The sequence below is a fragment of the Panthera onca genome, chromosome B2, assembly GCF_046562875.1.
Source record: "Panthera onca isolate mPanOnc1 chromosome B2, mPanOnc1 haplotype 2, whole genome shotgun sequence".
NCBI classification, from domain to species: Eukaryota; Metazoa; Chordata; class Mammalia; order Carnivora; family Felidae; genus Panthera; species Panthera onca.
The window spans coordinates 89062860-89090693 of record NC_138343.1 but is presented as its reverse complement, the minus strand read 5'-3'; the positions used below and the strand labels follow the sequence as shown (position 1 = coordinate 89090693).

Here is a 27834-nt window from a genome sequence, read left to right as displayed (position 1 = left end):
TAGACTTCTAGCCCTCTGTGACATTTGAGGGCCTTGAAAGGGGAAACAATTCTACACCCTTAGGAAAGAAATGCTTCCATGCTTTTGTGATTCTAAGGGTCAGTGGCACACAATCGTCTAAATGTCTTTGGGAGACCTCTGTTAAATATGAAATAAAGCTGTACGGGAATAAAAGCTAGTTTACATAGTACGAAGTAGTGTCATGTATGACTACTTTGGCCATGAGGTTTGAGGTGGTCATATAGAAATAGGCATAATAGAGACTTGAAGTTCTTTTATAATAGAAACATTTACTATTTTATTATATAATTACTACATAATGTTTTACTATATTGCGTGCACAATTTGGATTTGAGCGTGAAGAGGAACTATCGTCCTACGTATATGTAACACCCATTAATGCAACCATGGTTTTAGAGTGGCACCAGACAGTGCGAGAGTGGGTCGGAACCTTTCTGTTGCGGATCTTTTGCGGGAGGGACCGGAAAAGAGGTGGGTCCTTTCACGCACGATGTGGGGAGGCAGCAGGCTAAGCTGCTCGGGGAATCGTTTTTTAGGAGTGGTTCTATCCAGGTACCGGGGCACACAGACTGAGTGTACTCGTTTAATCACGTCAGCAGGTGAGTGTCACTTTAACCCTGTCGGCCGGGTGGAGGTCCCTCACATAACCCACCGGGCGGGCAGGCTGTTCTGCGCAGGCGCGGGAGAGGGCGGCGGGCTGTCGCTGAGCCCCGTGCAGGGTCACACCGCTAAGCTACTTTCGGTCCTGCGCTCTCTGTCCGTTGAACGTCCGGCCTGGGCTCTCGCCCTGCCCTTCCTACAGGTTGGGAAAACTATCTGAGGACTCGTGGTTCTGGCCAAAGAGGGCGCAGCCCCCGGGCCGCCGCCATGTGGCCAGTGACCTTTGTTTTCATTTTGGTTGAGCCCTTGCCTCCGGAGCCGGCGACCATTCCGTGCTGGCTGGAGTCTGAAGGTCGTTTGTTTTCTTCCTTTGCCGCAGCGGGAAGACACCAGCTCTGCCGTCTCATAATTCTTGATAGCGTTGTATTTTGTTTTGTATGCACGTATCTTGCCTTTTTTTTTTAGAAAGAATTTAAGGCAGCCATATTACTTTTTTTGGTTAATTCAGCAAACCTTATTGGCAAGTAAGATCAAGAAAATAACGTACTGAAACTGATGATTGTAGAAGACCCGTTTGATTATTTAACTTCCAGTGTTAACCAGAAAGTTAAGTTTATTACCCTTTACCTGAAACTCATTTAACACATACTGTGTGCCATGCACTGGGAATTTTTTTTTTTTTTTTTTTTTTTTTTTAATGAATGATACCTCTGAGGTCTCTTTAAGTAATGTTAGAATAAAACTAAGATTAGGATATAATGGGCAAAACGGGAAACTTCCAGGCCCACCAATAGACCTGATAAGTTGGTGCTCCAATACAATGAAAAATGGTGCAGCCAATAAAATTGATGTAAATCAATGTGTGTCCACTTGGAAAAATGATTAGGATATAGAGTTAAGTTACAAATCAGTATGTATTATAAACTTAAGAGATCTATAAATGGAACTATATATAGAGAGAATAGAGCTACATCAAAATTAGTGATTTGTGGTGGAAGTGGTAATCTATCATTTTATCATTATATATTGTCAGAATATATTTTTTCAGTAAACATATCTTTTATAATCAGAATTTCAGAAAAATACATTACAAATATTTTCAGATTTGGGGACTGAACATAGAAGGAGCATCTAATACATATTTGGGATCAGGGAAACTTTTTAAATAAGGTATTTAGGAAGCTATCTTGAGGGAATTGGGCAATTTTAGAAGTCGTTGGAGTGGCAAAGGACCATCTTGAGTATCTTGAGATTTCTGGGAAACTGCAAAGTGTTCCTTGAAAAGGAGGGCTGGAGGTGAGGGTGGAGAGTGGCAAGGGATGAGACAGACTTTTCAGGCCATGACAAGTCAATGAAAGGCCATGTAAACCTCCTGAGATTGACTTTATCTTGAGGACAGTGGGAAATTACTGAAAGAGCAATATAATCAGACTTGTGTTTAAGAAAGAACACTTGGCAGATGGGTAGAAAGTGAGATGGTGGCAGACAAGACTAGGCTCAAGGAGACCTTAAGAGTAATCCAGATAATAAGTGATGATTACTGGAACTAAGATATTGGCAGAGTAGAGGTCTTACACTGTCGGTGTAGTATGTTATAGGCTTTGGGTAAATGATGTTTTGAATGAATTAAATGAAGTTTTCCTTCATTTCTTTAAAATCTCAAGTACCAGAAGGATCACAGATTCAAAGTAGAGAATGAATTGGTAGGATTCTAATTATTAATACAAATTCAGTTTCTTTCAGGTGTGGTGTGGTGGTTTTTATAGCTCTTGAGAATTCTGGCAATACTGATGACCAAGGGGCTAGTTTTACAGAAATAGGGGAGGTGAAGGGGAGGTAGGGGTCATCACTGAGTACAGAGCAGGTACTGTGTTAAAATCTCTGATGCTCAGTTGCGTAGTCATACCTTATATATTCTTATATGCATATCACAGTTTACATAATTCTCTAATACAGTATTTCATTTATCTACCCAAAGTCATAAAGGAGGTGGTATTTGAACTGGGTCTTAAAAGATAGTACGGATAGAAATGGTGGGAGAGAGAATAACATGAGGAAAGGCCTAGAAGCACAAACTTTTTTTTTTGACAATGGTGAAATGACCTTGTTCCCGGACTGTGAAGATCCTATTAAAAAACAAAATTAAAAAAACAAAAACAAAAACAAAACATAAAAGCTCAGGAGAAAAATATTCAGAGACTATGATAAGATAAGCCGTGAAATATAAATGACCATTTGTCTTCGTCCATTTGATTACTCTAACAAAATACCACAGACTGGATGATTTATAAACAACAGAAATTTATTTCTCACAGTTCTGGAGACTGGGAATTCCAAGATTTGGTGTCTGGTAAAAGCTCATTTCCTGGTCCTTAGATGGAGCCTTCTTCCTGTGTCCTCACATGGTAGGAGGGACAAGCTTGCTTTCTGGGGTCTTGTATAAAGACTCCATTATGAGCCCTCATCACCTCCCAAAGGCCCCATCTCCTAGTATCACTTTAGGGGTTAGGATTTCAACAAATGAATTTGGGGAGAACACAAACATTCAGATATAGCCCCGTTAAATTAAGAAGGGACATTTAACCTCATTCATGATAAATTCAAATAACACTGGGATACCTTTTTTGCGTATTGAATTAACAAAAGAAAACATTTGATAATACATTGCATGGGCTGTTGGTGTGGGGAAGGAAGCTAGCGCTAGAAACTGATATTACCCATGGGGTTGCAAACTGGTTCAACATCTATGAGTGGCAATTACAAATTTATAAATGCACATGCCATTTAACACAGTGATTCTTGGGATTTTACCTACAAGTAAGTACTCTCTAAAATATATGAAATTACCTGTGGAATTCAATCTTTTTTTAAAAAAATTTTTTTAATGTTTATTTTTGAAGGAGAGAGAGACAGAGTGTGAGTGGGGGCGGGGGGGGGGGCAGAGAGAGAGGGAGACACAGAATCCGAAGCAGGCTCCAGGCTCTGAGCTGTCAGCACAGAGCCCAACGCGGGGCTCGAACCCACAAACCGCAAGATCATGACCTGAGCCGAAGTTGGATGCTCAACCGACGTGGCGCCCCATCTGTGGACTTCAGTCTTCTGTTTTGGAAATAGCAAAAACTTGTAAATAATCTGAATAAATATGCATTAATAGGGAACTGCTTAAATAAACTATGAGATAAACATATAATGGATTACTATGCAGCTCTAAAAGAAAGAGGGGGGTGCCTGGGGGGCTCACTTGGTTAAGCCTCTGACTTTGGCTCAGGTCATGATCTTACAGTTCATGAGTTTGCGCCCCACATCAGGCTCTCTGTTTCAGCACAGAGCCTGCTTTACTTCACATCTTCTGTCCCCACATCTCTCTGCCCCTCCTCCGCTAGTGCACACTCTCTCCCTCTCTAAAATAAATGTTTAAAAAAAAAAAAGAAGAAAGGAAGTTCTTTATGCTCTGTTATGAAATCTCCAAGATACCATGATAGGTGGAAAAAGCAAGGTAGGCGAGGTACTTTGTAGTATACCCTTTTGTGCTTTTTAATTTTAAAATTATTTTTTATTTTGAAATAATCTAAGACAAGAAGTTGCAAAAATAGTACAGAGAATTTCAATATGCCCTTCATTCAATTCTTCAGTGATAATATCTTACCTAACCACAATACATTGTAAAAGCCATAAAATTGACAGTATGATACTGTTATTAAACCATAGACCTGATTTGGATTTTACCACATTTACATGCACTTGTGTGTGTGTGTGTGTGTGTGTGTGTGTGTGTGTGTGTGTGTGTGTTACCACATATATAGATTTGTGTAATAATCACTACAATCAGAATATGGAACTGTCCATAATCACAAAGAAATCTCCTAATACTACTCCTTTGTAGTCAGACCCTACCCTGACCTTAACCCTTGGCAATCATTAATCTGTTCGCCATTACTATAATTTTACCATTTCAAGAGTGTTGTATAAATGGAATCATACAGTATGTACCTTCTGAAATTGCCCCCCCACCCACCCATTGAATAAATACCCTTGAAATCTATCCCAAGTTCTTGTATCAGTTTTGATTTCTGATTTGTATTTCATGATATGGGTATAACACGGTTTGTTTAGCAATTCACCTATCATAGGATATTTTGGTGTTTCCAGTTTTTAGCTATTATGAATAAAGCTGCTGTGAACATTTACATACAGGTTTTTGTGTGGACATAAGTTTTCACTTCTCCAGGATAAATGTCCAAGAATGGAATTGTTGGTTTGTATGACAAGTGTATGTTTAACTTGAATAGGTTAAAGTGCTAAACTTTTAGCTTTCCTCAGTATCTGTATCATTTTACATTCCCACTAGCAATATGTAAGAGATCTAGTTGCTTCATATCCCAGTGCAGCTTTGGTTATACGAGGGTGATTAAGTTTTAGCCAACATGATAGGCATGTAGTAGCCTTCATTTGTATTCCTCTAATGGCGATTGATACTTCATGTCTCTTCATGTGCTTATTTGCATCTGTATCTTCTCTTTGATGAAATGTCTCTTCGTGTCTTTCTATACCCACTTTGTATACCCACACCCATTATATAATTGGATTCCTTTGTTTGTTGTTGTTCTTGTTTGTTTTATGAGAGTTGGGTTTTACTGTTGAGTTTAGAAAATATCCTTACATATTCCAGATACAAGTTCTTTGTGGGGTATGTGTTTTGCAAATATTTTCTCCCCGTCTGTGATTTGTCTTTTGTTTTTCTTAACAGAGTCTTTTGCAAGGCAAAAGTTTTAAAGTATTTTTTTTCAATTTTTTTAACGTTTATTTATTTTTGAGACAGAGAGAGACAGAGCATGAATGGGGGGAGGGTCAGAGAGAGAGGGAGACACAGAATCCGAAGCAGGCTCCAGGCTCAAAAGTTTTAAATTTTAAGTCCAGTTTAATCAGTATTTTCTATTATGGATTGGGCTTTTGGTGTCAGATGTAAGAACTCTCTGCCTAATCCTAAATCATGAAGATCTTCCATAGTTTCTTTTAAAAGTATTATGGTTTTACATTTAGATCAATGATCCATTTTAAGTTCATTTTTGTATAAGAAGTGAGATTTAGGTTTAAATTTTATTTTTTGGTCTATGATATCCAGTTGTTTCAACCCCATTTATTGAAATGACTATTTTCTCCATTGAACTGCTTTTGCACCATTGTCAAAAAATCATTTGAGTGAACTTTATAATGTCCCTAGTAATTTGCTCTAAGGTCTATTTTGTCTAAATGTTTATTGAACATCTGTTATGTTCGCAGCAGAGTAACTAGTTCATAAAGCAGGTCTCTATGTAAGTTTGAACATATAGACTGTATGAGTGATTATTTTAGTATGATATGTATACACACACACACACACACACACACACACACACACACACAGTGTTTCCTTTGTAAAGGGTGTTCAGCCTATGTATGAATCCATTTCATGTAGCTAACGTGACAGAATTTGAGCTAGTTTTGACAAATCTCTGAATTCATATTATCCTTGTTTTAAAAGGTCACAGTTTTGTTTTGAATATGAGTTTTTTATAATTGTGCAGCATAATGCTGGTGCAGAAACGAATGGCATGAAAAACTTTTACATATGCATTACTTTTTTTTGATAATTTACATTTCAGAAATTTCTGATTAGAGTTAGATGGCAGAATGCAAGACTTTATTTTATGTTTTAGAATAAAACCCCAGGGGCGCCTGGGTGGCTCAGTCGGTTGAGCGTCCGACTTCGGCTCAGGTCACGATCTCACGGTCCGTGAGTTCGAGCCCTGCGTCGGGCTCTGTGCTGACTGCTCAGAGCCTGGAGCCTGTTTCCGATTCTGTGTCTCCCTCTCTCTCTGACCCTCCCCCGTTCATGCTCTGTCTCTGTCTCAAAAATAAATAAACGTTAAAAAAAAAAATTAAAAAAAAAAAAAAAAAAGAAAGTTTAAAAAAAAAAAAAAGAATAAAACCCCAAATTAAGGGGAAAACCCTTTTGTTTATCAATTGTAATCAGTTGTGTTTATCAATTGTGTAATCCCTGCACATCAGGGATTTATACTGTGAAATGCTTTCTCTAGACACTTAATTTTTATTTTCAGGGGTGCCTGGCTGGCTGAGTTGGTAAAGCTTGTGACTCTTGATCTTGAGATTGTGAGTTTGAGCCCCCGTTGGGCATAGAGATTATTTAATAATTTTTATTTTCAGTTTATTCAGAGAATCAGTTCAGTTGGACTCCACAGACTAAACCATGGGTTTTCAGTGAATACAGAATCATGTGGTTCAAATCCTATAGAATGACTTTTGCCTGCTTGAATAGAATAAAAATTTACAGGTAAGTTTATTCATTCCTGTGGCAAAAATTTACATAATTATGTACAATAATAGTTTAGTATTGATTGTGTTTAATAAACACTGTTAGTATGAAATAGTGTATATGGTTCGATTAAGGTATCTTTTATTTATTTAAATATTCTTATTTTTCCAACAACTTTTAAATTTGGAAAATTTCAAATCTATAGAAAAGTTATAATACAGTATGCATCTAGTGCATACCTTTCATCCATATTTAAATATGGCTTTTATTTTTAATGTAAGACTGTATTACCTAGAGATGTACTTTTTACTTCCTCATTTGTGACAATATAGAAATAATGCAGTGCTTCAAATCATGAAGGATTTGGGTACAACATAAATATGATCAGGTGGGTAATTATACAGTTTCTAGGTGGTAAGACTGAATCAAAGAATGTCTTTCTGTATTTGTATTTTATAAAGCAATTTCTAACCTTGTGAAAAATACTGCATAGAGTTAAGATATGAACTGTGTTTCCCAAGTGCATGCTCTACTTGTAAATAAGCTAGCTCCTTTGAAATTGGGTGTATGTGAAATCATTGGTAGTCAACTGACCAACCACATGCTGTTACCTATTATAAATTAGACATTGATTATTTCATGAAGCATGGAAAAAAGATGGTAAATTCATAAGACAGTATTAAAGAAGCATGATATTTAACTCTTAAAAGGATCATAAGTAATCAATATAGAATGTTCTCTATGTAGTGAAGAAAAACATGGTAAAAATTTGAAAGGAAGGCATTACTTATTCTAATGTAACAACCTTATTCTTTCTTACCCAAGAACTTCTGGAGTGTTTTCCTATTATATACTTTGACATGGAATATGGTAGAGTATCTGATCCCTATTTAGTCCCTGTGTGACCCCATTTTATTAAAAAAAAAATAGGTGAATTCTATACTTTCCTGGGCCTTTTTTATTAGATTATTCATTTGACAGATGTTTCCTGAGTACCAGCTGTGTTCTAGGAACTGTGCTAATCTCTAGGAATAAAATCGTAAGTGAGACAGTCCATGTCTTGCCCTCGTAGTGCTTAGTGAGGAGACATAATCAAATTGTCACATAGCTCCATGAAAAAATACAAAGTTATATGGAGGTTAAAATATGACCCAGTTTTGAGAGTCAGGGAAGACTTCTTAGATAGCATTACATCTAAACTGAGATCCGAAGGATGAAAAGGAATTAATTAGGTATGCAGAGGAGGGAAGGGAATGTGAGAAGAATGGTCCAGGCAGAGAGAACAACATACACAAAGTATCTGAGGATGGAGCAAGTAGGGTCCCTGCAAGGAAATGACAGAAGGCCCATGCGGCTGGAATGGGGAGGATGAGTAGAGTAGTGGAAAGTGGGTTTGGGGAGGGAAGAAATTGGGGACCAAATAATTCAGAGCATTGTGGGCTGTGCTAAGGATTTTGAGTTTTTTTCCTCATGTCACTGGGAAACCATGGAAGCATTTTAAGTGGAAAAATAGCATGATTGTATTTATATTTCAGTGCACTCTGGATGCATTGTAGAGAACAGATTGGTGGGGGTGGGGGGGTGGTGAGGTAGGAAGCAGGCAGCTTCCTAGCAGACAGCTACGACAATAAATAGTTCAAGCAAGAGACGATAGTAGCTTGGACTAGGGTGATAGCACTAGAAATGAAGAAAGATGGGGGCGCTTGGGTTCAGATCCTGGCTCTACTCTGACTTAATCTCTCTGAGCCTCCCTTTTCTTTTCTGTGTAATAGGGGTAATAATAGTATCTACCTTACAGAGTTACCAGGACAATTAAATAAGATGACATATGACATATGTGGAGTTCTTAAATAATGCCTGGCATTTAGTAAGTGCACAATAAATGACTGCTATTACTATTTCTACTTCTATTACTACTATTCCTATTTATATTATTATTATCATCATTGCTGTTACATGTGACCTAGAAGGCCAAGTTTTGTAGCATTCCATTTTTGTTGTAATTTACTTTGAAAGCAAATTAACTTTGTTTCATCTGTGAATATATATGTGTATAAATATATATGTGTATATATGTGTGTGTTTATAAATATGTGTATATTTTTTTGTAGTGTGATTATAAGAAAACTTGGTTTTAAAGCATCAAAAATGAGCAACACGTGTATTTAAAATCTAATAAATTATAAATTAGAATATCTGCCTACATAATATATCCCCTGTTACATTGTTTTAAATGTCTATTTTTGCCTGGCTCTTTATTTTGACCTCTTAGGTACCCTTGGACAAGACTGTACAGTACTTCTCGGACCACTGTAGACAGCAGTGAGGTAAAAACATTCCTGGCCCTGGCTCACAGGTGGTGGGATGAACAAGGAATATATGCACCTCTTCATTCTATGAATGACCTGAGGGTGCCATTTATTAGGTAATGTTCCAGAAACTCTTCAGTCTTTTAAAATATAATTCTTTTCAATAATGTATCTTATTTTATTTTTAAAATAAAATACATATTTTTAAAATATGTATCTTAGTTTATTTTTCTCTTGGTTTATACTTAGGTTCAAAATGCTGCATTTTAAGTTTGCTTTGGAAATTGGAGGGAGACATTCTTTTCATTGTCCATTGTTTGAAGTCATTAATTTTCTAATAACATTACCTAAAATCTAGGCTGCTTTTATTAGTTAACTTGAAGCATTTTGGACAATTTCAGGTTAATTAGAATTAAATCCTTATGAAAAGGAACTAGGATCCTATGGTATCAAGGTCATTTTATACTAACTTTGATGTTTAGACAGTCTGTTTAAAAAATTTTTTTTTTACATTTATTTATTTATTTTTAATTTTTATTTTTTTTCTTTTTTTTCAAAAAAAAATTTTTTTTTTAATGTTTATTTTATTTTTGAGACAGAGAGAGACAGAGCATGAACGGGGGAGGGTCAGAGAGAGAGGGAGACACAGAATCTAAGACAGGCTCCAGGCTCTGAGCAGTCAGCACAGAGCCCGACGCGGGGCTCGAACGCACATACCGAGAGATCGTGACCTGAGCCGAAGTTGGACGCTTAACCGACTGAGCCACCCAGGCGCCCCTAACATTTATTTATTTTTGAGAGACAGAGCGAAACAGAGCATGAGTGGTGGAGGGGCATAGGCGGGGGCCGGGGGTTGGGGGGGGACACAGAATCCGCAGCAGTCTCCAGGCTCTGAGCTGTCAGCACAGAGCCTGAAGCCAGGCTCGAGCTCACAGATGGCTAGATCATGACCTGAGCCAAAGTCAGACTTTTAACTGAATGAGCCACCCAGGCGCCCCTAGGCAGTCTTGATAAAGGGAATACTACTGTGACAATTCAATTCAACAAATATTTATTGAGAACTTATCTTGTACAAAGCTTGGGGGACTCTACTAAGATACTCATCATTTGAAACATAATCCATGTTCTTCAGAAACTTACAGTTTTCTGTGGGAGATAAAGACAAGGGTTAATCAGACTCCATTTATCAAGGAATTGTTAATTCGGTTTTTTGTCCATTTATTTATTTATTAGGGGCACCTGGGTGGCTCCGTCAGTTAATCGTCAGACTCTTGGTTTTGGCTCAGGCCATGATCTCACTATTTGCAGGCTGCAGCCCCGCATTGGGCTCTGTGCCGACAGTGCAGAGCCTGCTTGGGATTCTCAATCTCTCTCCCTCTCTCTCTGTCCTGCTCCTCCCACCCTCTCTTTCTCTCTCAAAATAAATAAATAAATTAAAAATTTTTAAAGAAATTTTTTGAGCACCCAGTATGAGCAAGGCACTGTTATAGACACAGAATGTCTGACTCAGATTGCCGTTAAGGAACTTCTTCATTGTTTTTTGCTGGTTCATCCAGACTCAGTGAAGCAAAAGGGATATATTATCACCTTTCTATTACCTCTGAATTAGTGCATCACTGAAACACTAAGAAAAAGGTAGAAATATCATTTTGTTAGGCTGGATCCACGGTTCTAAAGGTGTGGGTCCTGGACTAGCAACATAAGTATTACCTGGGAACTTGTGAGGAATACAAAATCCTCAGGTCTTGCCCTGGCCCTCCTGCCCTGGGGGGTTGGCAGTCTGTGTTTTAGCAACCCTTTCAGGTGATTCTGATGCACATTCCGTTTGAGAATAACTCTATTCTCTGTCTGTATTTAGACATCACACTAAAACAGATTATCCAAGGAAGTATAAGTTATGGTTAGAAATGTAGATTTTATTCTGAGCATAATTGGAAGCCATTGAAGGGGAGTGATATGATCTAAATTATAATATAAAGGAGTCATTTTAGCCCATCTGTGAAGAATGGGTTGGACTTCATTTGAAATTGATCCTCTCTGTATAACATTCTGATATTATCTACTTAACCACTGTGTAGGTTATTCTTATAAGTCAGTCAATGTTAATAGCAATAAAAGATCCTGGGGCACCTGGCTGGCTCAGTAGAGCATGCAACTCTTAATATCAGAGTTGTAAATTCAAGCCCTATGTTGAGCCTTCTTAAAAAAAAAAAAAAAAAAAAGAAAAGACAAAAAAGATATTCTAAGGTATCCTCATTAAAGTATAAATAAAATTCATATATAGTCCAACTTAAAAGTCTAGTTTACATTATGTTAGGTATATATTTGTGGGTGTATGTGTGTGTGCTTCTGTTTTTGAATGTGGTAAAGTATTACTATGATTATCTTAGAATTAAGTTAACTTGATTTGGATGCCTATTTACATGATCATGAAAACATTACTAACTTAGAAGATCAAAAGAGAATCAATTTAGAAGGGACTATAGGTAAAATCTGAAAATATAGATCACCAGTATGTTACATCTAAGCCCTATAAAATAGCCTATTTGTTGCTGACATGAAATGGGTCTAGTTAGTACTGACAGTGTAGGTCCTCGATTCCCCAGTTGACATATTTCAAGCAGATAAAAACTAAATTGTTTTTAGTTTTCCTTTAGATTACTACTAAAGTAACAACTCATAATTATTACTGCTTTTGATAATTAAAAAAGTAATTTAATGCTGAAAATAAAAGGTCTTTTTACCCCCCAAAATCAATAATCCATTTAAAATAAGAGTTTAATGTTTCCTTGAAAATTGTACACTTTTAGGATTTTATTGACAGGGCTGCGTAGGTGGCTCAGTGGGTTAAGCGTCAGACTTCAGCGGGCGTCATGATCTCACAGTTCATGAATTGAGCCCTGTATCGGGCTCTGTGCTGCCTGCTTCCAATTCTGTGTCTCCCGCTTTCTCTGCCCTTCCCCGGCTCGCACTCTGTCTGCGTCCCTCTCTCAAAAATAAATAAACATTAAAAATTTTTTTAAAGATTTTATTGACAAAATTAACTTTCTTTTATATGTTTTGGATTTTAAAAAAAGAGACAATCTTTTAAAAACAGTTGCTGATCACCAGCCAGGCAAACCTTTGTCTGGGATGAAGATTCTTGATGTTGGCTGTGGTGGTGGATTATTAACTGAAGTAAGTAATTTACAACTTTCCTGCCATTTTTAACTGGGAAAGATTTTGAGAAAAAGTAGGCTTCTGACTCATTTATTTGTTTAATAAATAGTATTGTTTGTTAAAAAAAAACAAAATGCATAATGTTCTTAATATTTTTACCATTGTAACATTAATACATGCTTTTTACCTTCTTAAAAAATATATATAAAATTTTCAGAAAATTATAGTAAGGATTTTTTTGGTTGTTTTTTTGTTGTTTGTTTTTGCACAAAATTGGACACTGGTCATTCAAATAGCTTTGATAATTTTTTTGTCTCTTCTAAGAGATTAGGCAGTTTCCACTGGTTTAAATGCAATGATAAGCTATTCCTTTGCATTTATTTCAGTATCAAAACCTAAGAGTATTGCCTGCTTGTGGGGTTCTCTCCTCTTCTCAGGTGCTTTAGAGTACTTGGAAGAATACTCATTCACTCCCTTTAAAAAATATTTGCTTTGGGGCGCCTGGGTGGCGCAGTCGGTTAAGCGTCCGACTTCAGCCAGGTCACAATCTCGCGGTCTGTGAGTTCGAGCCCCGCGTCAGGCTCTGGGCTGATGGCTCTGGGCTGATGGCTCTGGGCTGATGGCTCGGAGCCTGGAGCCTGTTTCTGATTCTGTGTCTCCCTCTCTCTCTGCCCCTCCCCCGTTCATGCTCTGTCTCTCTCTGTCCCAAAAATAAAAAAAAAAAAAAAAAAAAAAAAAAAGTTGAAAAAAAAAAAAATATTTGCTTTAACTTATATTTATGCCAGGCAGCTCTATTTTGTTGTCTGCTATCAACATAACTTTTTGTGCACTTTAAATATGTTAATACTGTATTATGTGCTTGTAATTGTATCTATAGAGGGGTGCCTGGCTGGCTTAATCGATAGAGCATACAACTCTTAATCTCAGGGTTGTGAGTTCAAGCCCCACATTGGGTGTGGAGCCTACTAAAATAAAATGAGTTAAAATAGAACTTTTCCCCCGGCTCCCCGCTATTCTCAAATAATTCTTCATAGGTTTTTTTGTTGTGATTATTATTCACTCTTAAGCTTCTTATTATGGTAATTGTCAAATGTGTACAAACTAGAGAAAATGGTCTAATGAACTTCCATGTACCCATAAACAGTCTCCAATAATTATTCCCTCATGATTAATCTTGTTTCCTTTTTGATAAGCTTTTTATTGCCAACATGTGTTCTGTTTTCTTCCTGAGGATAACAGTTTTTTATCCAATTAGCCTCTAGGGCGGCTTGGAGCTTCAGTTACTGGAATCGATCCTGTGGATGAGAACATTAAGACAGCACAGCAGCATAAATCATTTGATCCAATCCTAGATAAGAGAATAGAGTACAGAGCATGTTCCCTGGAAGAGATTGTGGAAGAGACAACAGAAGCATTTGATGCTGTTGTAGCTTCTGAAGTTGTAGAGCATGTGATTGATCTAGAAACATTTATACAGTGCTGCTGTCAAGTGTTAAAAGTAAGACTTACTGGGTTTACTTGTTTGTTTTTTTTTTTGAGTGTGTGTATGTATTCATAGCAATAAATATTTCATAATACTTGAAACCAGGAAGCTAAGATTAGGGGATAGCATCTCTGCTGGCAGTACTTCTGCTTCTCAGCTTGCACTCAATACCAGGGTTTTCCAGATACAGTATCTTGATATCCAAGAATCTTGGGAAGTGTTGGTGCTGAACATTATAATTATAAACAATAGATTTAAAGTGGTAGTTTTCCATTGGTATAATCCGGATTAAATACCTGATAGATATTGAATGAGGGGCGCCTGGGTGGCTCAGTTAGTTAAGCGTCCGACTTTAGCTCAGGTCATCATCTCACGGTTCATGAGTTCGAGCCCCGCGTCAGGCTCTGTGCTGACAGACAGCTCAGAGCCTGGAGCCTGCTTCCGATTCCGTGTCTCCCTCTCTCTCTGTCCCTCCCTAGCTCATGCTTACACTCTCTCTCTCTGTGAAAAATAAATAAACTTAAAAAAATAAAATAAAATAAAAAAATAAGATATTGAATGACAATTATTAAGAAATTGATTTGGATTAATACTTAAAAATCAATAAAAACCATTAGTAGTGTAAGTTGACTTAGCATTTCTTAAGTATCTCTGTATGTGATATATATAACAGTTTTTAGCTTATAAAAGAATACTTCATATATATGATTTCATTGATTTTCCCTACAACCAGATGAGAAAGGTAAGCAGGTACTGGTACTGGTGTGACCAGTAAGCAGGTACTGGTATTGGTACTGGTGTGACCAACTTGGACCAAAGGAGATCAATATTTGAGAGATATCAGAGTTTACTTGGTCTTTTGGGTTTTTTTAATTTAGGTACAGTTGACATACAATACTGTATTAGTTTCAGGAGTATAACATATTGATTTGCAATTATATACATTATGAAATGCTCACCACAATAAGTGTACTTCCCATCTGTCACCATAAAAAGTTATTAGAGTATTACTGTTTTCTCTATGCTGTACTTTTCATCTTCATGACTTACTTGTTCTATGACTGGAAATTTATATCTCTGAATCCCCTTCACCTATTTTGCCTGTCTCCCACCCGTCTCTCTTCTGGCAATCCCCAGTTCTCTGTATTTATGAGTATGTTTCTAGTTTTTGTTTGTTCACTTGTTTTGTTTTTTAGATTTCACAGGTAAGTTAAATCATATAGTGTTTGTCTTTATCTGTCTGACTTATTTTACTTAGCATAATTCCCTCTGTGTCTATCCGTGTTGTTGCAAATAGCAAGATCTTATTTTTTTTTTTTTTATCGTAATACTTGATGGTATACAATGTATTCTTTATCCATTCATGTATTGATGTACACCTACCTTGCTTCCATATCTTGGCTATTGTAAATAATGCTGCAGTAAATATAGGGGTGCATATGTGTTTCAAATTCGTGTTTGTTTTCTTCAGGTAAATATCCAGAAGTGGAATTGCTAGATTCTATGGTATTTCTATTTTAATTTTTTTTTTTTCAACGTTTATTTTATTTTTTGGGACAGAGAGAGACAGAGCATGAACGGGGGAGGGACAGAGAGAGAGGGAGACACAGAATCGGAAACAGGCTCCAGGCTCTGAGCCATCAGCCCAGAGCCTGACGCGGGGCTCGAACTCACGGACCGTGAGATCGTGACCTGGCTGAAGTCGGACGCTTAACCGACTGCGCCACCCAGGCGCCCCTCTATTTTAATTTTTTGAAAGAACCTCCATATTGTTTTTCATAGTGGCTGTACTAATTAACATTCCCACCACCAGTGCACAGTGTTTCTTTTCTCTCCATAGTCTCATCAACACTTGTTATTTCTTGTCTTTTTGGTACTAGTCATTCCTACAGGTGTGAGATGATATCTAATTAGAGTTTTGATTTGCATTTCCCTGATGATTAGTGATGTTGAGCACTTTTTCATGTTGGTCATCTATATTTCTTTGGAAAAATGCCTATCCACGTCTTCTACCTGTTTTTCAATCGGATTGATTTTTTTTGGTGTTGAGTTGTAGCAGTTCTTTATATATTTTGGATATTAACTCCTTATCAATTATATCATTTGCAAACATCTCCCATTTAGTATGTTGCCTTTTTATTTTGTTGCTGGTTTTCTTTGCTGTGCAAAAGCTTTTTTTTTTTTTTTTAGTTTAATGTAATCACAATTGTTTATTTTTGCTTTCCTTTCCCTTGCCTGAGAAAACAAATCCAGAGAAATATTGCTAAAGCTGATGCTTTATTTAACATGCTGCGTATGTTTTCTTTTAGGAGTTTTATGGCTTCAGGTCTTAGATTTAGGCCTTTAATCCATTTTGAGTTTATTTTTATGTATGGTGTAAGAACGTGGTCCAGTTTCACTCTTTTGCATATAGCTGTCAAGTTTTCCTAGCACCATTTTCCATTGTATGTTCTTGCCTCCTTTGTTGTAGGTTAATTGACCATATAAGCTTGGATTTATTTTTGAGTTCTCCATTCTGTTCTGTTGATATATTTTTGTGCCAGTACCATATTATTTTAATTACTGTAGTTTGTGGTATAGTTTGAAATCTTGGGTTATGTACCTCCAGCTTCATTCTTTCTCAAGATTTGGGGTCTTTTGAGGTTTCATACAAATTTTAGGATTATTTCTTCTAGTTCTTTAACCAATACTTTTGGAATTTGGTAGAGATTGCATTGAATCTATAGATTGCTTTGTGTAATGTAGACATTTTAACAATATTAATTCTTCCCATCTGTAAGCATGGTGTATCTTTCCATTTATTTGTGTTGTCTTCAGTTTCTTTCATCATTGTCTTATAATTTTCAGAGTTTAGGTCTTTCACTTCCTTGGTTAAATTAATTCCTAGGTATTTTATTCTTTTTTGAACCCGTTGTAAATGAGGTTGATTTCTCTCTCTGCTAGTTCATTATTAGTGTATAGAAATGCAACCAATTTCTCTAAATTAATTTTATATCCTGTAACTTTACTGAATTCATTTGTTAGCTCTAATAGTTTTTGGTGGAGTCTAGGGTTTTCTATATATAACATGTCATCTGCAAATAGTAACAGTTTTACTTCTTCCTTACCAATTGGAATGCCTTTTATTTCTTTACCTTGGCTGATTGCTACAGCTAGGATTTCCAGTACTACGTTGGATAAAAGTGACAAGAGTGGACATCCTTGCCTTGTTCCTTATGTTAGAGGAAAAGCTTTCAGCTTTTCATCATTGAATGTGATGTTAGCTGTGGGTTTTTCACATATGGATTTATTCTGTTGAGACATGTTCTCTCTATACCCACTTTGTTGAACATTTTTATCATAAACATGTTAAATTTTGTCAAATGCTTTTTCTGCATCTGTTGAGATGGTCGTATGATTTTCATTCTTCATTTTGTTAATGTCTTGTATCATGTTTGTTCATTTGCACATAGTGAACCATTCTTGCATCTCTGAAATAAATGCCACTTGATCATGGTGAGTGATCCTTTTAAAGTATTATTGAATTTGGTTATTAGGATGTTGGTCTGTAATTTTCTTTTCTTGCAGTGTTTTTGTCTGGTTTTGGTATCAGGGTCATGCTGCCCTTATACAAGAAATTTGGAAGCATTTATTCCTCTTCTACTTTTTGGAATAGTTTTGAAAAGGATAGGCTTTAACTCTTTAAATATTTGGTAAAATTCACTTATGAAGCTATCTGATCTTGGACTTTTGTTTCTTGGGGGTTTTTAAATTACTGATTCAATTTTGTTACTGGTAGTTGATCAGTTCAGATTTTCTATTTCTTCCTGATTCAGGCTGGGAAGATTGTGTGCTTCTAGGTATTTACCCATTTCTACTAGGTTGTCCAGTTAGTTGGCATTGAATTTTTCATAGTTGTTCTTATAATCCTTTGCATTTCTGTAGTGCCAGTTATAACTTTTCTTCTTTCATTCTGATTTTATTTATTTGAATCCTCTCTTTTTTTCTTGATGAGTCTGGCTAAAAGTGTATCAATTTTGTTTGTGTTTTCAAAGAACCAGCTTTAAGTTTCATTGATATTTTCTTTTTCTTTTTTTTTTTAGTCTCTATTTCATGTTTTTATGCTTTGATCTTTATTATTTTCTTCCTTCTATTAACTTGGGGCTTTGTTTATTCTTTTCCTGGTTCCTTTAGGTGTAAGGTTAGATTGTTTTATTTAAGATTTTTCTTGTTTCTTTAGAGTCAGTCATTGCCATAAACTTCCCTCTTAGAACAGCTTTTGCTGTGTCCCAAAGATTTTGAACCATTTTGTTTCCATTTTCATATCTCTCCAGGTATTTTTTTAAGTTTACTCCCTGATTTTTTTGTTGACCCATGGGTTGTTTTGTTGCATATTGTTTAGCCTCTATGTGTTTGTGTTTTTTCCAGTGTTTTTAGTTTATTTCTGTTGTGGTCAAAAAAGATGATATGATTTCAGTCTTCTTAAATTGATTGATTTTTGTTTTGTGGCCTGAGGAGATCTATCCTGGAGGATGTTCCATGTGCACTTGAAAAGAATGTATATTCTGCTATTAAAATTTTTTTTAATGTTTTTTTAAATTTATTTTTTATTTATTTATTTATTTATTTATTTATTTTTTTGGGACAGAGAGAGACAGAGCATGAACGGGGGAGGGGCAGAGAGAGAGGGAGACACAGAATCGGAAACAGGCTCCAGGCTCCGAGCCATCAGCCCAGAGCCTGACGCGGGGCTCGAACTCACGGACCGCGAGATCGTGACCTGGCTGAAGTCGGACGCTTAACCGACTGCGCCACCCAGGCGCCCCTTAAATTTATTTTTGAGAGAGAGAAAGAGAGAGAGAGAGAGAGAGAAAGCGAGCACGGGCAGGGGAGGGGCGGAGAGAGAAGGAGACACAGAATCCAAAGCAGGCTCCAGGCTCTGAGCTGTCAGCACAGAGCTTGATGCGGGGCTCGAACTCATGAACCACAAGATCGTGACCTGGACCAAAGTTGGACGCTCAACTGCCTGAGCCACCCCAGGTGCCCCTATTCTGCTATTTTTACATGAATGTTATGTATCTCCCTATTAAGTCTATCTGGTCTAATGTATAAATCAAAAGAGCTGTTCCTTTATTGATTTTCTGTCTGGATGCTCTTATCTATTGATGTATGTGGGATGGGTATTAAAGTCTCTTACTGTTATATTATTGGCAATTTCTCCATTTATGTCTGTTAATATTTGCTTTATGTGTTTAGGTCCTCTCTTGTTGGTTGTGTATATATTTACAATTGTTATATTTTCTTGTTAGATTGATTCCTTTATCATTATTAGTGCCCTTTGTCTCTTGTTATAGTCTTTGTTCTAAAGTCTATTGTCTGATGTATATATTGCTACAGCTTTCTTTTTCTTTGCTTCCATTTGCATGGATTATCTTTTTCCACCCCTTCACTTTCGGTCTTTATGCTCTTTAGGTCTGAAGCCAGTGTCTTAGAAGCAGCAAATAGATAAGTTTTGTGTTTTTATCCATTCATCACTCTGTGGCTTTTGACTGGAACATTTAGTTCATTTACATTTAAAGTAATTACTGATAGGTATGACATTATGTTAATTGTATTCTGAGGTGTTTTTTTTGTTTTTTTTTATTCTCTGTTCTTCTCTTGCTTTCTATCCTTGTGGTTGATGACTGTCTTTAGTGCTATGCTTGGATTCCTTTTCTCTTTATTTTTCATGTGTCTCTTATAGGTTTTTGGTTTTTGATTACTAGAAGTTTCATATATAACATTCTACATATATAGAAGTCTATTTTAAGTTGATGGTCACTTAAGTTTGAACACATTCTAAAAGCACTACATTTTTACTACCCCCTCTACATTTTATGACACCTTATTTTACATATTTTTATATTGTGTATTTCTTAACTAAGTTTTGTAGATATAATTGATTTTACTACTTTTGTCTTTTTTTTTTTTAATTTTTTTTAAACGTTTATTTATTTTTGAGACAGAGAGAGACAGAGCATGAACAGTGGAGGGGCAGAGAGAGAGGGAGACACAGAATCTGAAACAGGCTCCAGGCTCTGAGCTGTCAGCACAGAGCCCGACGCGGGGCTCGAACTCACGGCCCGTGAGATCATGACCTGAGCCAAAGTCCGACGCTTAACCGACCAAGCCACCCAGGCGCCCCACTACTTTTGTCTTTTAACCTTTATACTAGCTTTTATAATGCTTGATCTACTACTTTTACTATATATATATTTGCTTTTACTAGTGAAATTTTTTACCTTTTAAAATTTTCTTACTTCTACTTATGGCTTTTTCTTTTCTGCGTAAAGATATCCCTTTAACATTTCTTAGAAGGCCAGTTTAGGGTTGATGAACTTCTTTTAACTTTTGTTTGGGAAACTCTTTATCTGTCTTTCAATTCTGAATATTAACCTTGCCAGGTAGAGTATTCTTAATTGTAGGTTTTTTATTTTCATCTCTTTGAATATATCATGCCACTCCCTTCTGGCATGTCTTTATTTTTTGACATTTTAATTATTATGTATCTTGGTGTGGATATCCTTGGGTTTATCTTGTTTGGGACTGTCTGGGTGTCCCCTGTATGGGCTTTGTGCGCCCTCATGTTGTGACTGGGCTATAACTCTGCAAGTTCTGGTAGGCAAGGTTGATCCTCAGCCTAGCTGTCTGCAGTGACCAGCTGTGACTTCCGCAGGTACACTGGCATACAGGGCAGTTTCCCAGCCACGCTGGCTGAGTGGCTCAGCTGCAGTTTCTGCCCACATGCTGGTATGTGGGGCTGCCCATTCACTCCCCAGGGTAGGAGTGCTGCCACTAGGTGTGGTGGGGCAGTAGCTTTGGGTGTGGCAGGGTGGGAGTCACTTTGGAGGGTCACCTTCCAGGGCAGATAGGTCCGCAGGGGAATGCCAGGGCAGGGTGAGTGGTGGTAGCAAGATAGATGGAGAGTGTCAGAACTGGCTCCCACAAGTATCAGGCCAGCTAGGCTGAAGGAAGGTAAGAAAAATGGCACCTACCAGTACTTCCATTGCTGAAGAAAGCTCCTGCGGATTTCTGCCTTTCCAGCACATGCCCTAAAATTAGTCAATAAATCTCCTTCATGTATAACATTGGTACTTCTCAAACTGCTGTCTATGTGCTGGATGTTGGCCCGGCTGAGGTATTGTGCTAGCCCTTTAAGAATAGTCTTGGTTTCCTATAGACTTTTGCCTCTCCCAGAGTTAAACCCCTCTGAATTTCAAAGCTAGACATTATGGGGGTTCATCTTGTTAGTGTGGGTCCCTGGGGCTAGGAGTGTCCAAGGTGGGACTTGATCCCCTTGCTTCTCAAGGTAGACCTCTGAGCCTGTGATATCCCTTCCAATTTATAGGTTTCCGTGCCAAGGGTTTCGTTCCCTACCACATCTCTGCCCCTCCTACCCTTCTCAATGTGGCTTTTTCTCTATAGCTTTAGCTGTGGAAGAGCTGTTTTGCCAGGCTTCAGAATGAAGTGCATTAATGTAGTTGTTGCCTTAGTGTGTTCGTGGGAAGAGATGAGCTCAGGATCCTCTAAGTCTACCATCTTACCTCAAGAATCCAGAGGTCACTTGGGCTTTATGTCAAAGTTCGCTAGGCACTTAAGTGGGGCTTAATGTCACATTTTTTGATTCCAAGTCAGGTTCTTCTCATTACATTGTTACGTTTACATAATTTGCCACAGACATAGTCCTCTCAAGGTGGTTCCAAATTTTTTAAAAATAAATCTCCTGAAGTATTGTTGCTGTTGTTGTTGTTATTCTAACCCTGTTGTTAATGTAGAGGTAACACCCTAAAGGTCAAGATCTAAAAGAACGAAATGCTTAGCTCTTACGTAATTAGAGCTTTTTAGAAATACTCCTTTTTAAATAAGTTTGGTTTTAGAGAAGATTACAAAGATTGTACAGAATGTTCCCATATATCTGTCCCCCAGTTTCTTCTGTTAACATTTCATAGTAAGGACAGGAACTAGAGGCACAAAGCTGAAGGAGACATCCATGCCTACATGCCAGCCCTGCACTTGCCCACTCCAGAAGGTGAGTGCTTCCTTCGATTTTGTTCCTTAGGCACATCACCTGCCTCGCCATAGTCCTAGCCCTATTTCTCAAAGCTGAGGAATTAACATTCACATTATACTATTAACTGCACTGCAGACCTTGTTAAAAATTTTTTTTAAAAATTTTTTTAATGTTTATTTATTTTTGAAACAGAGAGACAGAGCATGAACGGGGGAGGGGCAGAGAGAGAGGGAGACACAGAATCGGAAGCAGGCTCCAGGCTCTGAGCCATCAGCCCAGAGCCCGACGCGGGGCTCGAACTCACGGACTGCGAGATCGTGACCTGAGCTGAAGTCGGACCCTTAACCGACTGAGCCACCCAGGCGCCCCTAAAATTTTTTTTTTTAATGTTTATTCATTTTCGAGAGACAGAGCACGAGCGGGGGTGGGGCAGAGAGAGGGAGCCACAGATCAGAAGCAGGCTCCAGGTTCTGAGCTGTCAGCACAGAGCCTGACACGGGGCTCGAACGCTTGAACTGTGATATCATGACCTGAGTCGAAGTCTGACACTCAACACACTGAGCCACCCATGCACCCCCATACCTTGTTAAATTTCATTAGTGTTTCTGGTAATGCCATTTTTCTCTTCAGGATCCAATCCAGGATTCTGCATTGCATTTAGTTGCTGCGTCTCCTTAGTCTCCTTCAATCTGTTACAGTTTCTTGGTGTTTCCTCTTGAATGAGTTTTATTAGGCTTATCTTCTATCTTCCAAGCAAAACTCCTTATTTTTTGTGTTATATACCAGTCAGTATATGTGAATGGAGATTCTTTGACACGTAATAGGAATGCTGGCATTGTGGAATTTAAAACTAATTTTTGCATTAATAAAAAGCCTATTTAAAAAATGACCATTGCTTACCCCTTTTTCCTTAGAATAAGATTTTGTAGGACACAGACTAGATATTCATAAGTGATTTTTTTCCATGGCTCTACTGAGATATAATTGACATGTAAGTGATTCTTTGTTGTTGTTGTTGTTGTTTAAAATTTATTTATTTTTGGAGAGAGAGGGCAAACGGGGGAGGGGCAGAGAGAGAGGGAGAAAGAGAATCTCAAGCAGGCTCTGTGCTTACAGCACAGAGCCCCATGTGGGGCTCAATCCCACGAACCACGAGATCATGATCTGAAGTGAAATCAAGAGTCGGACGCTTAACCAACTGAGCCACCCAGGCGTCCTAACATATAAGTGATTCTTTTTTTTTTTTTTTAAGTTTTTTTTAATGTTTATTTATTTTGAGAGAGAGAGAGATACAGAGCACGAGCAGGGGAGGGGCAGAGGGAGAGAGAGAGAGAGACAGAATCTGAAGCAGGCTCCAAGCTGTCAGGACAGAGCCAGATGCAGGGCTCGAACTCATGAGCCATGAGAGCATGACCTGAGCCAAAGTCAGACGCTCAACCAACTGAGCCACCCAGGAGCCCCATATATAAGTGATTCTTAATAAGATATTTTAGAATATTAGAGTTTTAGATAGAAAAGTTACAATAGTATCTTATATATCTAATATCTTACATTTCAGTTTTTAATATAAAGGCACATTGCAATATTTCAGGGTCATCTTTTTTTTTTGGTTTTGGGGTGGTATTTGAGATATTTTCTCTCTCTTTATATATCTATATGCACACATATGTATAGATAATTATTTTGCAAGGAACCTTTGTGACTTTATCCCCATCGGACTAATGAGAATATGTAAAATAGGGAGGAGACATTACTGTTTGCCATTTGTGGGAATAAATATAGGAAACACCATATACAGCCGCTAAAAAATGGCAGACTAAATAGTCTCATAAATGATTTGTATTCATCTAAGTGCTTATATTGATCTCTTTGTATTCTTTACACTAATAAAATCAAAACAAAACAAAAAACTCTCGAACCTTAATCGCTAACATTTTTGTCAGAGGACCCTTGGCGTTACCTGCATGAGAGCGGGGGTGTATGCTGCACCAAACAAGTTAGACGGACTCAGAACCCAAAGAGAAAACAGTATTGTTAGTCCGTAAATGTGGACATGTAACAAGGAAGAGTAGCCTGATCTCATTTCTATATTTTTATTATAAAAATATTTGATACGTATAAAAGAAAGTGTATACTATAAATATGTCACAGGAGTGTGATTTTAAGAAGTTGTAAGCACTGTTGCATAAACCCAGTGAGTACATCTGTAGTAGACTGCCTTTAATAATGAGTTTCCCAAAAGAAAAAAGAAAAGTATTTTGGTAACTTACACTTTATACTTATGTATCTTAATTGCACTTAAATTATTTGGAAGGAAAGAGGAGGTGGAGGAAGCCAAGCCTTTACCTAAATGATACTCCTGACATCTAAAATGTTACTTCTGTCCATACTTTTTTTTTTTTTTTTTTTTTAGCCTGGTGGTTCTTTATTCATTACCACAATCAACAAAACACAGCTGTCCTATGCCTTGGGAATTGTTTTTGCAGAGCAAATTGCAGGTATTGTACCAAAAGGTACTCATACATGGGAGAAGTTTGTATCACCTGAAAAGCTAGAAAGCATTTTGGAATCAAGTAAGTATTGAGAATTTTTCCAGTTTTCAAGGCCTAACTGAACTTTTCATGTACCTATAATTATTAATCACACAACCTAGCCCTTAATTAAATGGGCCACTATTCCTTGGATGGTGGTTTCATCTCTTAACCAGATCATAAATTCCTTGAAGTTAGGATTAAGTATTAGATACCACTTCTGTCTTACTGGGCACACCTAACCGAGGGCCAAGCAAATCACAGATGATCAATGAATACTTTTTGGCTTGCTTAGTCCTCAGTTGTTGAAGGATCAGGTACAAATGTCTATTATTTACACATCCTTAGTTTGTCCTGTTGAGGCCCTGTGTGTATCAGCTTATCTTACATGTTATTTTTTCTGGTTCTTCCATACTCAGATATACTTTGAACTTCTTGGTCACATTTTGAGTATTTTTTGATACTTACAGCATGCCTTATATTACGGTTCTTTGGGTATTTTTAAGCCCCTGTGTGGCCTATGAAGGCAAGACTGTCCTTTTTGTACGCCTTGCAGTGCTTAGCTCTGCTTTGCACATTGTGAGCTTGTGATTTACATGTGGAATTCCTGTCAAGTAAGAATATTTAGTTGGCATTTGGTATCCTATTTGAGTACTTAAACTCATGTATGTCTCGGGTTTTGTTTTCACATAACAGTATATCAAAACCAATTTTACTTGGATTATTATCAGTCCACTGTGATGTAGGAAGTTCTAAAGATTTCTGTAAGTGTATTGTTGAAAACAGGAGGAAAAAGTATTTTAAGATGCTTTATAGGAACAATCAACTTTTGGCAGATGTTTTCTAATAACAGCTTATGTTTATTAAGTACTTACCAAATTCCGAGCACTGTGCTACTTTATACACATACCTTATCTAATTCCAACAGCTCTATGAATATATGTTCTGTCCATGTGAGAAGACCGAGATTCAGAAAGGTTAAGTGACTTGCTCAGCATCACCATCTAATAGGTGCCAGGCTGGGATTTGAACCCAAGCAGTCTGCTTTAGAGTTTTATGTTCTGTGTTACAGTAAGGAATGATCTGTGTGTATTTTTTCCCGTTGAGTCAGGAATCCTTTTTAAATACAGAGTTGCATTAGAGTCTTGGCATTTGGAAGATAAATACTTATTAAATCTATTCTTTCTGATTTTATTTATTTATTTATTTATTTATTTATTTATTTATTTTATTTATTTATTTATTTTCAGATGGTCTGTCAGTTCAAAGTGTGGCAGGAATGCTCTACAACCCATTCTCAGGTTACTGGCATTGGAGTGAAAACACCAGTCTTAACTATGCAGCTCATGCTGTGAAATCCGGGGTACAGGATCACCCAGTGCCTGATGAGTTTGTTTTCAAGGGGGAAACAGAGGAGCTTAGAGACCAAGACTCCACCAACGCAGGTGCTCAGGAGGAGTTGAAGAAATGAATGGTTTCTAAGTTCTGCATACTATGGCTTGAAAGTCTGGTGTTCACATTTGGAAAAAATATATAATTTCTCTTTTGTGGGAGGATCATGAAGAAAAGAAAGTCCATAAAAAGGGCTAAACCTTGGATAAAAGTTTTTGTTGTTTCATCTAGTAGCTACTTTCAAGGGATTATTTTATGATATATGGTAAAAAAAAAAAAGTTTTGTCAAGGTATTGTATAATCTAGGCGTTTAAATTCCTCAGCCTTGGTTATATAAATAGAATGTGCATATTTTACTTCATTTTACAAATTATATATACTCATCCAGCATATATGCACACATATATATATATATAAACATGCTGTAATGTGTTTTAATTTAAAGGAAAGGAATCTGCATTATCTGTGTTCTTTATTGGGTTTTAGCTAAAGGCATTTATGCTTCTGACTTAAGAAACCAAATATAGTTTTATGCCACTTATATTTGGGAAGAGAAAATGTATTTTTTCCTTTAAATTTTAGTTTGTTGGAAAGCAAATGGATAGTTAAATGTATGCTGGATTTGAATTCAAACATTAAAATCAAGAAATTTGGATTATGCTGGACATACTTCTATGCAGTTCCATAAATGTTTTATTGTGACTTTTTTTTTTTTTTAAGTAGAAAGGACTTTTTAAGACTCAATTAAAAATTCAGTCATGGATATTTTCTTCTTTGGCTAACATTTTTATAATTAAAGGGACTGACTTGAAATATATTTTTATGCCTCTTGAAATTTGAGAGTCTCTGGCTTTTTCTGAAAGTCCCGATGCTATATGAGGACATTCATAGAGGCTGTTGACTCAGTGTGACAAACATGGACTGAATTCATGTGACCCAGGTAGAAGGTAAGCTTTTAACTTCCCAGCATTTTTACCTTTAAGCTCATGTTTTCTATCTTCCTTTGTCACTGTTAGATTGAGCTCTCCAGGCAAACACTTCCCAGCCATCTTGGCGTGCCATTTGCTTATTCTCAAAAGTATTTTAGGGGAGAAAACTGAAATTTAAAGAATTAAAAGAGGAAATTTAATTTTACTTGCTACTGTGAAATTTTTTTAATGAAATCAGATATTTATTTACCTACCATAAGATTTTTTTAATTTAAAAAAATTTAATATTTATTTATTTTTGAGAGAGAGGGGGAGAGAGATAGAGTGAGTAGGGGAGGGGCAGAGAGAGAGACACACACAGAGTCCGAAGCAGGCTTCAGGCTCTGAGCTGTCAGCACAGAGTCTGACATGGGGCTCGAACTCACAAACCTCGAGATCGTGACCTGAGCCGAAGTCAGATGCTTAACCGACTAAGCCACCCAGGTGCCCCACACAAATGCTATTGTGTAACTAGGGTGCTAAAAATTAGGAGCTTCCATTGACCTCCATTTAAAGTTAGATTCTTAGTCTGAATTCTAGTAGTTTTATTACAAAAACAAAGCTTCCTTGTTCTTTCTCTTAGGAAAAAAAAAAAGTGTTGGTATAAAAGATTAATCTAAGAACCATGCACTGAAATTGATTAAAAAGCAGTCTCCCAAACAAATATATTTATTTTAGAGGAAAGAAAACACTAACTTTCAGTTATTAAAAATACATTGTTAAGTGCTGGAAATTCAGGATGATTCAGTATCAGCTACTTCTGTGTTTCACTTGACTTCCAGTGGAATGAAGCGATGAAAATTTCATGCCCTCCGTGTATAACCTAATTTGATCTTTCAGGCCAATTTCAACCAAATTTCAGGAGAAATGGGCTCAAAAAGATACTACAGTTTTTTAAAATGTATATAAAATGTATATTTGTAGAGTGAGGATTGCCCAGCTGCAAATTTTTAATTTTGAGAACTACCACCTTTTGAAAAGCAGTAATCTAGCAATTAGGCTATGCTGGGGAGTTTAATCTGCAAACCT

At 37.1% G+C, this 27834-nt stretch overlaps 1 protein-coding gene across 2 annotated transcripts; it reads left to right on the top strand.

Annotated features, from left to right (window-relative positions):
• Positions 1-33: 33 nt before the first annotated feature.
• COQ3 (coenzyme Q3, methyltransferase) lies at positions 34-26495 on the top strand. 2 transcript variants are annotated; one of them, XM_060616250.3, is made up of 7 exons: positions 34-620; positions 6826-6952; positions 9207-9359; positions 12321-12420; positions 13658-13900; positions 24328-24487; positions 25696-26495. In XM_060616250.3, exons 1-7 carry the CDS (start codon positions 512-514, stop codon positions 25914-25916), a joined length of 1113 nt encoding a protein of 370 aa, XP_060472233.2. In that variant the 5' UTR covers positions 34-511; the 3' UTR covers positions 25917-26495. The 2 variants fall into 2 exon arrangements, with proteins under 2 accessions (XP_060472233.2, XP_060472234.2); XM_060616251.3 differs by lacking the exon at positions 34-620 and adding an exon at positions 676-823.
• The last annotated feature ends 1339 nt before the right edge of the window (positions 26496-27834 follow it).

Bases quoted from the DNA above. Each gene is read 5' to 3' on its own strand.
- COQ3 (XM_060616250.3), top strand. From the start codon at position 512: ATGTGGGGAGGCAGCAGGCTAAGCTGCTCGGGGAATCGTTTTTTAGGA. The intron at 621-6,825 runs GTGAGTGTCACT...TTTTATTTTCAG, and splicing joins TCGTTTAATCACGTCAGCAG to TTTATTCAGAGAATCAGTTC. The intron at 6,953-9,206 runs GTAAGTTTATTC...TTGACCTCTTAG, and splicing joins AATAGAATAAAAATTTACAG to GTACCCTTGGACAAGACTGT.